Source organism: Egretta garzetta, unplaced genomic scaffold (assembly GCF_000687185.1).
Source record: "Egretta garzetta isolate BGI_Z169 unplaced genomic scaffold, ASM68718v1 scaffold105, whole genome shotgun sequence".
Taxonomy (NCBI): domain Eukaryota; kingdom Metazoa; phylum Chordata; class Aves; order Pelecaniformes; family Ardeidae; genus Egretta; species Egretta garzetta.
The window spans coordinates 1,198,164-1,213,216 of NW_009259598.1; the positions used below are offsets into that span (position 1 = coordinate 1,198,164).

General features: G+C 51.0%; 1 protein-coding gene across 1 annotated transcript in view; it reads left to right on the plus strand.

Moving 5' to 3' along the window:
- The window catches only part of IP6K3 (inositol hexakisphosphate kinase 3), a 21,646-nt gene extending 8,003 nt beyond the window's left edge, over positions 1-13,643 (plus strand). The window contains exons 5-9 of the mRNA XM_009638200.2: positions 3,216-3,547; positions 8,358-8,580; positions 9,620-9,792; positions 11,120-11,295; positions 12,556-13,643. Coding sequence (XP_009636495.1) covers positions 3,349-3,547; positions 8,358-8,580; positions 9,620-9,792; positions 11,120-11,295; positions 12,556-13,026 — 1,242 coding nt within the window. The 5' untranslated portion in view covers positions 3,216-3,348 and the 3' untranslated portion in view covers positions 13,027-13,643. The remainder of the gene's footprint in view (positions 1-3,215; positions 3,548-8,357; positions 8,581-9,619; positions 9,793-11,119; positions 11,296-12,555) is intronic.
- The last annotated feature ends 1,410 nt before the right edge of the window (positions 13,644-15,053 follow it).

Here is a 15,053-nt window from a genome sequence, read left to right on the forward strand (position 1 = left end):
GGGGGATTTAACAGCCGGGCAGACGAGGTGCTTGGGGCCAGGGTTTGGGGGTGGGATGGCAGGGGTAGGGGAATGGTTGGGCTGGGGGAGCTTAAAGGGCTTTTCCAATCCAAACAATTCTATGATTTAGCTCAGACTCTTGACATTTAGCCCTGAACGAGAGCAGGGTGGGGGGTAATGGTACCCAGCAATCGGTGCCCCCAAAAGCCCTGGCCTGTGCTCCCGGCGGAGCTGTGGTCTGGCCGGTGCCCATCAGCCTGGCAGGTCCTCGTTACACACAGGCGAGCGTTAGAAATGCAAATCCATCTCAAGCCAGTGCTGCTGCTGCTGGAAGGGAAGCTGGGGCGTCCCGGCAGTCACCGGGGAGAAGAGCCAGGGAGATTCATGTTTCCAGATGCTTTAAAGTCTTTTTTTTTTTTTAATTCTGGCAAGGGGACTTCTCCATACAGAGAAGCATTTTCCTTCCCCAATATTTTCTGACTCATCTTCATCTGCAGTGCCTGGGATGCCACCTTTTTTTTTTTTTTTTTTTTTTTTCATTTTAGCTAGAGGAAAAATATTCAAGGTTTCTGGTTTTGTTTTTGAGGATACAGATTTATACGTAATTCCATGTATTTTTAGCAACGTAAATATCTTTTGGCATTTGCAATAACTTGAGCCGGCAGAAGTGATTTATTTCAAGAGTGTCTTGTTTCAGAGGAGCTCAGAGCAGCTCAGTAAGTGTTTGCGGTAACATTTATCTGCTCCGAATGGTTGAGCTGTTCAGAACAAAACCTAAATGAAAAGAGCCCCTTTCTCTTGCTGCAAATCTCGCTCCGAGTTTTGCTTAAGAGAAAACAATAAGAGCCTTAGCAAATTGTGGGCTTTGGGGTTTGTTTTTTTTTTCCTCCCCAACTCTTCACAAAGCCAAGGTTGCCAGAGCTGTGCGTTCTGTCAGCCGGGTTGCAGCCTTGGACTGTCTCCGAAGCAATAAATACGGGATTGAAGTCATGTTGCGCTCTCTGTTCCGTAGGGCTCTTATGACAAATCCGCTTGCTTTTTGCTTTTCTCTTTTTTTTTTTTTTTTTTTTTTAAGGAGGGAGGAAAAAAAAAAACCAAACCACCCAAATACAACAAACCTAGAGCTTTCAAGGGAGAAATCCTCTTTAAAAGTTGCCGCAACTTAACGAAATGCTAAATGCTTTTATTAACTTCTCGAAAGGCGCTGAGGAACTGCTTTCTTCCCTGGCTGAAAAGCACTCATGGAAGTGGCCTGGCTTTGTTCCCTCCGCGCTGGTGCAGGCTGGTAATTGCAGAGTAGAAATTCCTCTCCAAAGCGTGCGGTGACGAAAGAATAGAGAATGGGGGGAGTAAAAAAAAAAAAAAAAACCACCTTGGGGGAAGATAAAGGAGCTGCTCCACGCGTTTTGGAGGTGGGAGTGTTCCTTCGCCCCCTTCTCTGCCTTCAACCCACTTCATCCTCCTCCTCCAAGGCAAACAAACCAAAACGGGCACCTGTGCCGAGCGCTGGTTGAGTAGCAGCAGGAGCAGCATGAAGGGGAAATTTAAGCAGCAGAGCATTGGTTCTTTGCTGCGGGGTGAGGAATACGCTGAGGTTCGGTGCTTAAAGCTCCCGGGCCGGGCTGTAAGTGCTGGCACTGGGGGGAGAGGCTGAGTCCCCGCAGAGCCCCGGGAGCAGCCGGCTGCCGGCAATGGGGAACTCCGGGTTTATTCCTGGTGTGAGTGGGGAGGTGCCACCACCCTTCTGCTGGTGGGTGCCACCACCCTTCTGCTGGTGGATGCCACCACCCCTCTGCTGGTGGGTGCCGCCTGGTCAGGGAGGGGGTGATGGTGCTGCCCCACTCCCAGCGAGGCTTGGGGAGGGCAGGGGTGGTGTCAGTCACAGCCAGCAACACATCCTGGAGGTTTGACAGGGAGAAGGGTCTTCCAAAGACGTTGTTATCTACTGCACTGGGGAAAAGTTGGATGCGGAACTGCCCAAGCTTGACTGAAGTTGGAGGAAGAAGGACAAAGCCACCCATGCTAACAGGGGCAGGCAAACCAGGGCCCTGCACACCCCTCTCTGAGGGCTGCACCAATCCTCAAAAGAATGACTGTATTTTTTCCCCCCCATCCCTTTTATTTTGGGGTCTGGAGTGTCTTCCTCTGAGTTTACCACCTTGGTGGTATGAAGCCAGACAGCTTCTCCAGTATAAATATTAGCTCAGCTGCCTTTTTGTCTTCCCCAGTGGCTATGGGATTCCCCTGCCCGATGTCCACCAGAGCAAGGGCCATCCCTGGGCTTCTTGCAAGGAATAAAGTGAAGGTGTGGGTATTGCTGGGTGCTTGCAAGAGAAACCAAGGCAGCACAGCATGGATGCAGTCCACGTCTGTGCTTTCCCTGCTGTTCTGTTTGAGAGCCAGGACTTGGTGTCAAAATCAAGGAGGATTTTCTTTCGGGGGCTGGAATCAGGAGCGGATCTGTTGCTGGATGCTCCCTTGGCTGTAGCAGAGGGCAGGGCTGGAGAGCTCGGGGGAGCTGGCGCTTGGGTGCAAATCGTCTCGGTGCTGGTTTGACACGTCCCCGTGCCATGTGTTAGCAGGGTGGAGGAAACGCTCCTGCTAATGCTCTGGTGTTAAATGACAGGGAATGGCCCAAACGGAGGTTTCTTTAGAAGGTGCAGAAGATGTCGATAGCCCCACCAGCAGTGTTCAGAGGCAAGGGACTGCGCGGGGAGGCAAGCTTCCAGAGGTTTTATTAATAAACCTCCTTTGCAAGGAATGTCCTAGCTTGGAAAGACTAAGACCATCATTAACACTGTCTCAAAAGGCAAAGTGGGGCTGTTTCACAGCGAGGGGTGTCATTAATACAGCATATTAATAACCTGGCATTACCGGCCCAAGGAATGCCCTGATCCAGCTGGTTTGACGAGGCCACTGCATTAACTTGATAGCTCTTCTCGATCATTCCCCTCTGTTTCTTTTGCCCCCAACAGGGCTAAATTGGGTCTTTTCTGGACTCTGCACTTCAGGCTGGGGCTCCCTGCCAGCCCCGGGGCAACAAAAGATCTTGTCCCACCCGGCTGCGCCCTCGATGCCCGGCCCTCGCTGGGGCACAGGCTGGGGCACGGGGGGCCAGGCTGAGCTCCCAGCCCTGCTGGGATGCCAGCGCAGATGGTGGCTTTGTGGTGGCTCGTCCCCCTTTCTCACGCTCCCCCATCCCCTCTGTTTTGCAGACACCACCGGTGAAAGCCCAGCGTGGGTGTTAACTGGCACTGGCCCGGAGCAGCATGTCCCAAACCCCGCTTCCGATCCTCCTTCGCTGCTGCTAAAGGGGAGAGACCCCCCCTCTGCCTTTCGCCCAGCACCATGGTGGGGCAGAGCCCCCTGGACCCCAGCGAGAGCCGGACCGCCGTCCTCCTGGAGCCCTTCGTCCATCAGGTGGGCGGCCACATGAGCATGATGAAGTACGATGAGCACACGGTCTGCAAGCCCTTGGTCTCGCAGGAGCTGAGCTTCTACGAGTCGCTGCCCTTGGCCATGAAGCAGTTCACGCCCCAGTACAAAGGTAAGGGGAGATGCTGGGGAAGGAGCTAAGGGCTGGGGGTGTTGTCACCGGAATTAGTCCTGAGACTGGGATAAGGGACTGGGAGGTACCTGGCTGGCTCGGTCAGGCTGGGTCTGAGTTGTGGAGCCCTGTCACTCGTGCAGGTTTTGTTGAGCCAGGATCCATCCCGGGTGAGAGCCTGCACAGGAGCAGGTCTGAGACTGAGAGTGTTCCTGGGTCTCTGTGGCTGGGGGGAGTCTCTGATGTCTAACGAGGGTTGAGCACAGGCTGATGGCACCAGGAGATCCTCCCCTCTGCCCATCCCCTTGCTGCTGTGGTTGGCCTTGGCAACACAGGGGACGCTCACTATGGCAAATAGGGCTGAAATGGGTCTGTTCTTGAGGGCAACAGGAATGAGAAGGTGGAAGCTGAGCATGAAGGCGATTCCCTTCCAAGGAGCCAAAAGCCTGGGCAGCGCAGGAGTGGGACAGGGAGGGTAAGAAAAAACACAGAACAAGGGGCAGGAATAGGATGTTTGCAGGACATGGCCCCAGACAAATTGGTCTGGTGACAAGTGAATGGCGGCCCTGAGTAGGTGCAGGAAAGCAGGGACTAGGAGAGCCACATCCAGACCAAGAGCCCCAGGATCTGACACGTTATGTGCTCTGTTCAGTAGAGCTTTGAGTTAGCAACTCCTGGTCACGAAGGGTTTGTGTACCAGGAGCAGAGCTCAGGCTGACTTTGCCCCACGTGCGTGGCCCCATTGCTCCAGGACTTGGTTTTCCAGGAGGTGAAGGTTTGTGTCAGAGGCAGAGGAGTCCCTGAGGGCAAGGAAAGGTTGGCACTAGCACGAGCTGGGGGAGAGATGGTCCTTGGGGCCAGCACCAAATACCGAGCCTGAAAGAACAGCCCAGGGCTGTATCAAGCATCACTTTCGCTGGGTGTTCCACCTTCGCCAAGCCCTGCTCCCCCTAGAACTCCCATAAGCGCTGGTCCCTGGAGGAGCAGAGGCACAGACCACTTAACTTCTTAAAAATAAAATCCTGCCACAAACGAGACCTTCCCGAGAGAGGGAAGAGCCTCCCGCCTGCCCCTCCACTCGGTGCCCCCCGTCACTGCTCGGTCCCCCCCTTCAGCTTCCCTGGCCCTAACTCTCCCTGCCCTGAACCACTTTCCCAGCTGAATTTCTCAGCTTAGCTACTGAAAACCAGCTCTTGGTGTCTGGGCGGGGGGGGTCCTAGCAGTTTATTAAAGCCATCCTCCCTCCCTCCCTTTCTTATTCCCTCACTATTTCTGCTTTTACTGCCAGACTTGTGCTGCTCATAAAGCTCCCGACCCTGGCTTTTTGTGAGAGGCGAGAAGCTCAGCTGTCACGTAAAAACTTAAAATATCTTTTGGTCCTTCAGCGTTACAGCAAGGAGCTCCAAGCGTCGGCCGCGCTTTCGATGCGCTTCCAATCCAATCTCTCCCTTTCCCAGAAAGTCAGGAGCCTCTGTAGATTTATGGGACAATATTAAAAAGATGCTTAAGAAAGAAAACACATCTTCCTCTGAGCAATTTCCTTTAGCAGGGGCCAGGGTTTGGTGCTGGAGAGCTGGGCCCTGCTCTGTCTCTCTAATAAAGATGTTAAGCAGTCCCAGCTTATCAGTTGGGTCGGTTATTAATAACTTTTTGTCTGCTTTTTCTCTTCTGTCGCAAGTCCCAGTGAGTTTTGTGATGAGGGTTAATTAAATAACGATTCTTCTCCAATTTGGCATTGGGCACATGCGTTTTTTTTTATTCTGCTTCTAACTGTCCCAGCCCTGAACGCCAGGCAAATGAAAGAGGTGGAACATTTTCCCATTAGGGTGTTGGCGGGGGGGGGGCGGCGATGGCCATCAGGGGGAATAATCCTGGGGTCGTCATCATCGGTTGGCACGTGTCCGTGTTCCTCATCTCTATTCTTGGGCCGTGGGGGGGGGGAACGGCTCATGGACCATTACGTAATGATGACATTATGTGCAATGTTGATCAAATGTCAGCAATCAAATCAAACACCGAGCCGGCTGCTTAAAAAAATGTCTACTGCTCACGTAACCATTTCAGGCAGGTTGGAGACCTCAGGACTGGTTTTTCCCCCCCTCCAACCCCTTGCAAACCTCTGCCTGCCCCACGCTGAGCTTGCAGGGGGATGCTGGACTTGTTTTCAAGCCCAGTTCTACTCAGGTTCCTATTGCACGCGGCAGTAAATAAATGCACTTGTAAATTTAAAAATAAATCCACGAGGGCAGAGCTGCATAGCAAAACGCTCCTGAGGCTTGCTGGGATGCCATGAGCATGGTGACAGCACCCGTAAATACCTGCTGGCTGCCTCGCCGCCTTGGGACACAGGGGGATTGTGGTTTGGTGACACTGAAATGCCAGCAAAGACATTTGTACCTAAATACACCTTTGCTCCCAGATAGATTTTTTCCTGGCTGCAATAAAAGAGAATGTTGGTAGCCACGTGTTATAGATGCGGTTTGCACACGTAGGTGGCTTGCAGGACATATGCAAAAACCCGGATAGAAGCCCAAAAGTATTTTTCAGGCTGAGACATAGGTTTACGAACTGGAGTTTGCAGCTGGAAGGAGTGAGAGGATCACATTCCCTTGCAATTTAACGGCTCATTCTTGCCTTTGAAAATCTCCCCATTAATTTTCATATTAATGTAAGATACTTAAGAACTCTTAGTTTCACGCTATATATAACGTTTTTAGGGCCAGATTGTCAGCACTATGTAAATCAGCACAGCTCCATTGACTTGCAGATAGGAAATTGGGGCAGGTTTTTAAGGTTACAGGCTGCTACAGTGCCATAACTGAGGCGTAAGAGCCAGATTTGGAATCAAGGACTCCGTTCGCCTCGCCGTGACTTTTTAAAAATAAAAAGGCTTTGGTTTAGGCCAAAGATACGTTGCTTTTTTTCCTCCCTACTTCTCCTGAAAATTCAAAGCAGGCGTCTGAGCTGGTAGGAATTTTGCTTGCTCTCAGTTATCTGGAATAGGGATTTTTTAGGAATGGGACTCAGGGAAAGGTGAGGTGGGTAACGTGGGAGCCTGAGGAAGGCAGAGCTCCCTGCACTCACTGCAGCCATGAGCAAAGGACTAAGATAGCGAAAAATATTACTTACCCCCTAATTAAGGTTTCCAGCCCCCCAGCTCCCTCAGCAAAGCAGCCTGTGTGTCTTCCTCCCCCAGTTCAGTGCAAAATCAGCTGCTTTACCCAAGCCTGCCATGGCATGCTGTCCGGATTAATGCTGATTCTGCAGCAAAAGGGAACAGAAATGGTTATGGTGCCTGAGCAAGAGGGGCTGTACGGAGGGCAGGGGGGAAATACACTGGAGCTGTGGGGTTATGGGGTGCAGGACCCAGGGAGGGATGGGCACCCCGAGGCTGGCGGAGGTGGCCAGTGGCTGCAGATGCACCAGGGCTCCTGCAATTCAGGTGGCAAAAACCTCCCCCAGTCAGCAAAACTCAGCAGGCGGGACGCTTCGCACGCCGCAAGAAGGCAAATCCTTCTGTCTGTGTTTGCTTACTACAATCTCACTTTAAATGGAGAGCGGGGAGTTTGCATATTTATTTGCTTTGGCAAATTTGCTTGGGAGAAGAGAGCTCCCTTGTTCGTTATGCTGCCGAAATGCATCTCCCCGCAGTGCCCAACAGACCAAGTGAGGGTACCCTGGGGACAGTTGGCTAAAACCCAGCTTCACGTCTTGCTAACGGGAGGGGATATCTTTCCAGTGATGAGTTTTGCTGGTCCAACAGCCTTGACCGTCCTCTTTTGGATCTGCCCTGCTGTAGCTAGCCTTGAAAGCAGCCGGGTCCGACTCATGCGGCTGGCATCCCCTCTGAGACCCAAAGGGCGATGCTCTAAAAATGCCTCTGCTCGACGGAGGGCTGCAGGAGCGGGGCTGCCATTATCAGCCTTTCCCAGAAAGGTCAGAGCTGTCTGGTACGCAAACCATGGCCATTCCTGCGCTGTCATTTGAGATGTGGAGGCAGCCGTCCCCATGCCAGGGATGGGCCGAGACTGGGCTAAATATGTGATGGGCTGAATGGCATTTGAGCCCTGTGATTCCCATTAGAGTCAGGGAAAATTGCAATGCTAAAATACACAAAGTGCAAAAGCACTCATGGTGGAGAGAACTAATCCCCCTTCACGGTCACGCTGCTCCTCGTGCATGAACACTGCACATGTGAGGGTCCGGTCCCCCCCCCCGTCGGCCACTTGGGTGCTGGTCCTTGGTGCTCGAGGAAGGACACGACCACGACAGTGTACAGGCATCACGTACGCAGGCAGCGCTGCCAGCCCATGCACCCGCCTCTGCCCTTGCTCCTGGGGGGGTCTCCAATTAAAGGAAGCAGTTGGCACGCTGGTTGTCTTTGGAAAATTCCTGGTCCCCAACCCTCCCTTTGCTTCCTGCCAATGAAAAGCATTTTCAACCTTGCTGTTGTCTTAAAAAGTGAGACCTAAATCCCTTGTCATAAATAAGCCAGGAGCTCTGGGTCCAACGCAGGGGTCTTTGCTGGGTCACTTGCTGGGATGGAGGACCAAGGAACGTGATGTTCAGAGGAGGCAGGTTTCAAGCCGAGCCTTGAGATCATTAGAAAAGCCTGTGCCTGTTTTCCAGGGTCTCAGACTAATGGTGTTTATTGGGCCTCAAATCAGAGTGGGATCAAAACTAAAAGACAAGGAGGCAGCTGTCCTGCTAAGCACCAGCGCGCTTAGGGAGGCGCAGATGGTGACCAAGCCTGTATTGGTAACCCATGGGTTGATCTCTTTTTGGTTTGGTTTTCCCCCTTTTTGTCCAGGCATCGTTTCTGTGCACCTCAAAAAGGACAGCCTCGGCAACCTGACCCTGATCGCCAGCCCCAGCCTGCAGACGGAGAGCCGTGGCCGGCTGGATAACGCCATCGGCGACTCCTCGGTGACGATATGGCACAAATGCAAGTGGGCTGCCAGCAGCAGCAGTGGCAGCGAGCACACACTCGTCAAGTGGAGCCACACGCAGCTCACCAAGAGCTTCAAAGACAGGTGAGGGTCTGCTGCTCCCTGCAAGCGTCCCCCCGGCCCTCCCCTGCCACTTTGGGTAGGGTCTAAGCGGGATGGGTTTGGTGGCACAACTCCTTTTCTAAGGCAAAGTGAGCAAAAGCAACGCCCAGGCAAGATGAAGAAAAACAAAGCCCAGTTTGATGGCTTCATGGTTCATCATCTCTTCCCTGGCTTCTGGATGGAGTGGGGCAGATTTGGCTACCGCTGAGATGCCGTTGCTCAAATACATGCTTCAAACTCTGCTTTAAATCTGTTTCCTTGGAGCACAGCATGCTCCAAAAGGAGGAGAGGCCCCATGAGAACAGCCACCAAGCACACAGCACGTACCGGCTTTCTGCTGGTCACCAGCCAGAAGTAGTAGCCTTGGGGTGGTTTGATCCTGTCCTCCCCCCAGGGGAAAGCTGTCTCTGAAAGGCATTGCAGTGTTTGCAAGCACACGGTGACCTTAGGGCTCGCAGAAGCTTTCCACAAGACATCTTTCATCTCAAGCTGGTCCAGAAAAGACCTAGGTCAGCTAGGACTGAAGGGTGCAATATTGCTACTGTGAAACCGCTGCCCTTGGCGTGATGGGAGTTGTGGGGTCTGGATGAGCGAGACCGAGGAATGACCCTCCAAGGAGAACAAATCTCCTCATGGCTCCCTCCCTCCCCTCCTTGCAGCCAGCCCCTCTAAATTGAGACTCATTCCTACCTTTGGACAATTTGCCTGTGTTGTGCCCATTAGGTGGATAAATAGGGATTCCTGGTCATTGGCGCTATGAATGGTGCTTTTCATGGGAGCCAAGCACACTTTGAAATTATAATGAAAGAAAATATTGGCACCCAGCAATAGCTGGCTTTGGGAAAATTACTTTTACAGAGTAACAAAGGATCTCCGCAGGCTGGGCCTGATGAATATGTTTCTTTTGAGAGTCCCTGAAAATTTACCTTATCAAGTTTGAGGCTCTACAAAAGAGGAGGGGAGGGAAGATTCTCTTCTGGAGCTTATAAACCACCCATGTTCTTTTGTGTATTTTGTCTAGCTGCCCAGGGAAGATGCTCTTGAGGACAGACCTTCAGTACCGCACAGATTCGCTTCTGGAAGATGCAAACCGAAACCAGCCAGAGAGAAACAGCTACAACCCCTGGGGACTGCACTGTCACAGGCAGCACCTGAACCGCATGTCCTCCAAGCATAACGAGAACAAACTTCATCGTATCCTTTTTCGTCTCCCCTCCAGTGTAGTCTGGGCTACAAATAACAGTTCATAATCCATATAGGTTTATATGCCCAGGTGGCCAAGAAGGCCAATGGCATCCTGGCTTGTATCAGGGATGGTGTGGCCAGCAGGAGCAGTGATCATGCCCCTGTACTCGGTGCTGGTGAGGCCGCACCTTGAACACTGTGTTCAGTTTTGGGCCCCTCACTACAAGAAAGACGTTGCATTGCTGGAGCGTGTCCAGAGGAGAGACACAGAGCTGGGGAGGGGGCTGGAGCACAAGGCTTATGAGGAGCGGCTGGGGGAGCTGGGGGGGTTCAGCCTGGAGCAGAGGAGGCTGAGGGGAGCCCTTATCGCCCCCTAAAACTGCTTGAGAGGAGGGGGGAGCCGGGGGGGTTGGGCTCTGCTCCCAGGGAACGGACGATGGGATGAGGGGAAATGGTCTGAAGTTGTGCCAGGGCAGGGTGAGGTTGGACGTTGGGAAAAATTTCTTCACAGAAAGGGCTGTCAGGCTCTGGAATGGGCTGCCCAGGGAAGGGGTCAAGTCCCCATCCCTGGGGGGATTTAACAGCCAGGCAGACGAGGTGCTTAGGGCCAGGGTTTAGTGGTGGGATGGCAGGGTTAGGGGAACAGTTGGACTTGATGATCTTAAAGGTCTTTTCCAACCAAAGCGATTCTATGATTCTAGGTTTTATTGCAGGGGGTGTGCATGCCTCCTCTGTCCAGACCCTGGGAAATACAGAATATACAGAGTAGAGTGCTCTGTTATCTTCTCTTGCTGTTCAGTTGGACTAGATGATCACTGCAGGTCCCTCCCAACTGAAATATTCTATTCGAAAAAAAAAAAAAAGAAGGTAAGAAAAAGAAAAAAACCTACTTCCCATAACGGGTATTCAGCATGAGTCAAGGATCCCCTTGGCATACATTTAAAAACACAACTATATAGGAATTAGCAGCTGCCTTGCCTTTTATTTTCCTATTACACTTCATTACCCAGCAGTCATGTGAGCAATACAGTTTAACAACTTCTCCCACACCCACTGGAGTGCGTACAGCACTGAGGGAAGGTGTTGGATGGACAGCCCAGGGCTATCGTGTCACTAGAGAATGGAGCTGTTGGGGCTTTAATTGGTAGGACTGTACTACAGTAAATTAACTGAAATTGGCAGCAAGGGGCCTATAGCAATGACACGTTGGTAAAATTGGCTCAGAAAGTCTCATTACGGTTGTGAGCTATTATGGAGACCGTCAGCCGTTGCTTTGATTTAAGACCTCTTTCAATTAGAATTTAAAAGTATTGGGTTTCCCTTAACTCGTGTTCAGAGTTTCTACTGCTTGAAAATGTGGTGTCCAAATACAACTATCCCTGCATCCTGGACTTGAAGATGGGGACGCGGCAGCACGGCGATGATGCCTCGGAGGAGAAGAAGGCCCGGCACATCAAGAAGTGTGAACAAAGCACCTCTGCGTCCCTGGGCGTTCGCATCTGCGGGATGCAGGTAAGATGGAGCCGCAGTCCTTCTGGTGTTTGCCCGCCACATGGCTTGAAACCAAGCTGGAAATCTGAAGGAACTTGTTCCCTTGTTGGTGAAAATTGAAGCAGTTTTGTTCCTGTCTCCCTCCAAACACAGGCTGTAAAAACTGGCCACCCGGCTGTGTGTCCTATCCTCAAAGAGGAGAGGATGCTTAGGAAAGAGTCTGGAAAATGGCACACGTAGGGTAACCCTTGCCCATATCCCCTCTTGGACTTCTGGAGATTTGGCTGCTTTCACAAGTGGTGGCTGCATAAGCACCACCCTGCACCACTGCCACCAGTATGAGCAGCTGGAACCAGTTGGCTCCAGCTGGGAATCTGCCTGTAGATGAACACAGATTCCCCTCTCACCCTCAGCTCTTGGCTGCTGCCAAAAAAGAAAACCAAAGCAGCATCCCTTGCCCCGCTCATGCCTTCACAGAGCTGCCTCATCCTGTCACCGCAAGAGCGAGGGGTTTATTTTGTGCTAAATATTATGGTTCCTCTTGCTCAAAATTGCTGCCCTTCCTCCTGCGAACCGAAACCACGCATTTGTTTCGCTCACACTTCTCAAGCAGGTTTCCAAATGTTGTTCTGCTGTGCCTGAAGGATAATTATGACAATGATGATTATAAAGCACGTATATAGCCGTGCAACCACTCAGTGTCAAAACCTGTGTCCCTTTCTGGTCTCTGACATCCTTCTGTTGAGCAGATTATCCTTTAAATTACAACTGGCGTGCGAGCTAATTCTAAATTCACTCCTTCATTTCTTGCTCAGTGTTAGCAGAGCCGCACATACAAATTCCTGACTGCGTCTTGTCTCTCTGTGTTTAAGCAAGCAAGATTATTGCTACCCGTGCGTTACATATTGTGAGAAGGTAGAAAGCTGGGGCACTCCTGTGCTGCTGCAAACTCCTACCATAGCCCGAGGGAAAATGCTGTTAAATCACCAGTGACACGGCTATGACTTACAGCTATTTGGGTTTCACAAAGGGGTAATTTATAGCAGTACAACAAGAACCCGCACTAGTGGTTTAAATTGGATAGTTTCAATTGCCAGAAAAGACAGGAGCTGGGATGCAGGGGGAAGCCTGCAGTACACTGCCAGCGTTGCTAGATATTGCTAGACTGCAGAGGACCCGTGCCCCATTTCAGCTTGGGTCTGAACTTTTGTATCAGGGAAAAATCTAGAGCTTTGGCAAAACTGAGTAACCCCATCTGGATTGTCGCTCTCTTCCCTTCAGGTTTACCAAGCGGACACCGGCCATTTTCTCTGCAAAGATAAATATTACGGCAGGAAACTCTCGCCAGAGGGATTCAGGCAAACCTTGCGCCAGTTCCTGTGCAACGGTAACCACCTCCGAACGGATCTCCTGGAGCCCATCATCCTGCGGCTGAAAGCTCTGCTTTCTGTCATCAGGAAGCAAAGCTCTTACAGGTTCTACTCCAGCTCCCTTCTCATCATTTATGACGGACAGGAGCCCAAGGAGAACGCGGCACCCTTGGATAATCACCTTCACTTCCAAAAAACAAACTGCACCACGTCACATGGCACAAATCACTCCAGAGCTGACGTCCGCATGATAGACTTTGCCCACACCACTTTCAAAGGCTCCAAATGCAATCAGACCACTTATGACGGGCCGGACCACGGCTATATTTTTGGCCTGGAGAACCTTATCAAAATCCTTCAGAATATCTCAGAAGGAAAATGACAAGTTCTGTGAAATAGCCTGGATTTACTAGTGACCGATAGCCCTGAAAAGTACCGCCTTGGGTCAGTCGTAGGGGACCCTCACAGCTGCCGGGTGTCACGTGCACGGTTTGGAATGAGAGCATGGGCAGCTTGCTAGGAAAGTGCAAAACACGCTACGTGCCATTACCGAACTCAAGCGTAAAAAGCAAAGAGCTGAAAGAATCTGTTCTGTCTGCAATCCATCAGAAGATTTATTTTCCTTTCTTGTTTTACTGCTGTCCTTGATTTATTTGAGAGCCAAAAGAAAGCATTACTTGAAAGAGTCTTAATGATAAAAGAGGACCTGCTCACCTCTACACTCACGAAGCCAAGCGGGCTAAGGAGATATTGTGCGTTTGAGTGAGACTATTAAAATGAGCTGGCAGGGCTGAACAGATTGCAGCATCACTTTCAACTCATGCTCAACGCTACGGGCTGAACGCAAAGATACAAGCAGGAGAGAAAACCTGCCCCCCCCTGACATTCATGCTCCACGTGCCCAGCGCTGCAAGGCAGCCGGGTGTTCTCCGTACAACGCAGGTGTGGAAACATAGATGCACGAGATGCTGTGGCAGTTCTGCGCTGCTTCGGGTGTAAAAGCAGGGGGACCTCAGACCAAGAATTGGACCTTGTGAAGGTTTAATATCCCTGCGGGATTGTAACAGGGCTTGTTTCAGAAACTTTCTAAGCAAGGGGCTCCGTAGGGGCTGGAAGTACAGGAATGCGATGACTCTGTCAGATATCAGTCACAAAAAACATTCACATCAAGGTATTTTTGCTTAAAAAAAGAGAAAGAAAAAAAAAAAAGTGTGAGATTCTGTCAGGGACTAGACATTAAAGGTCACCTAGAATTTCTTTGATACAAATATTGTGTGAGTGTTTGGAAGAGACAACAACAAAAGACTCAAACGAATGTTTACAGCTTTTGTGGACAGATTTTATTATTATGGAACAACCATAATTCCTTCCTGCATGGTGTGGGAAACCTGAAAGAGAACTCCTTACACAAGGAATAGAGCTACAGAACCCCATTACTGGGGAGTGGGGATATAAATAAAATTGTCTAAGTAACTCTCACCTGTTGCCCGTCTCTTTTTCACTTCCACAGCATCCTTAAGTTGCATTATCTTTTGTTTAGGGCTGTTATGTTTTGAAGAGAGCCGTTATTTCCACAGCCTTAAACACCAGATCTCAAGGGAGACCCCTTCACTTGTATTTTACTGCATACAGCTGGTGAATTAGTACAGTTTATAGCTGGAAAATTTAAGTAATCTGGCCCAGTTGCATATTTTACTTGGCCTAAAATCCACCTGGGAAGACCTCATTATTTATTAGATATTGTTCACAATGTTGCATATTTCTTGCCCACAAACTCAGGTGACTATAAAAAAAAAAAAAAAAAAAAAAAGAGGCACAAACACTGCTTCAGTAGCAAAAGGACTGAGTCATCAATTGTCTTGGCTCAGACATGCACACCCGTGGCCCTGCGATCAGTGCTAATTGTGGCTGGTAACAGCTCTGCTGATGGGATTTACAGACCCACCTCAGCACCTGCATCACTGCTGGGCATCGTGCTGGATGCGTGCACTGGGATGTCAGGTCCAAGAGTGGGGAAGGATGAAGGGTCCGAGCAGGACACCAGCAGCTCAGCACGTGCCAGACCCCCTTGTCGGCAGAGCAGAACGCCCTCCTCGGCTGCACGCCTCACCTGCCATTGCTCCTGGAAAGAAAACAGCAACCTGTTGCTTGCACAGCGATAGAAGGCATCCCACCCCCTCCCTTCTCACCCCTTATCCACCAGCACGTAACTATCGAGCATTTAACCATCTGCCTGCCAAGAGGAGGAGCTCTGAGCCAGCGTACAACCCCGTGCACTGCGCGTAGAGAAGGGGAACACCAGGCAAGGCCTTCTAGGTTTCAAACCGGCCAGAAGCCAAGCCTTAAGGCAGCTGTGCCGCGCTGCGCTGCCGGCCGCCTGGCCCCGGCACCTGCAGCGCCGCCGGGGCA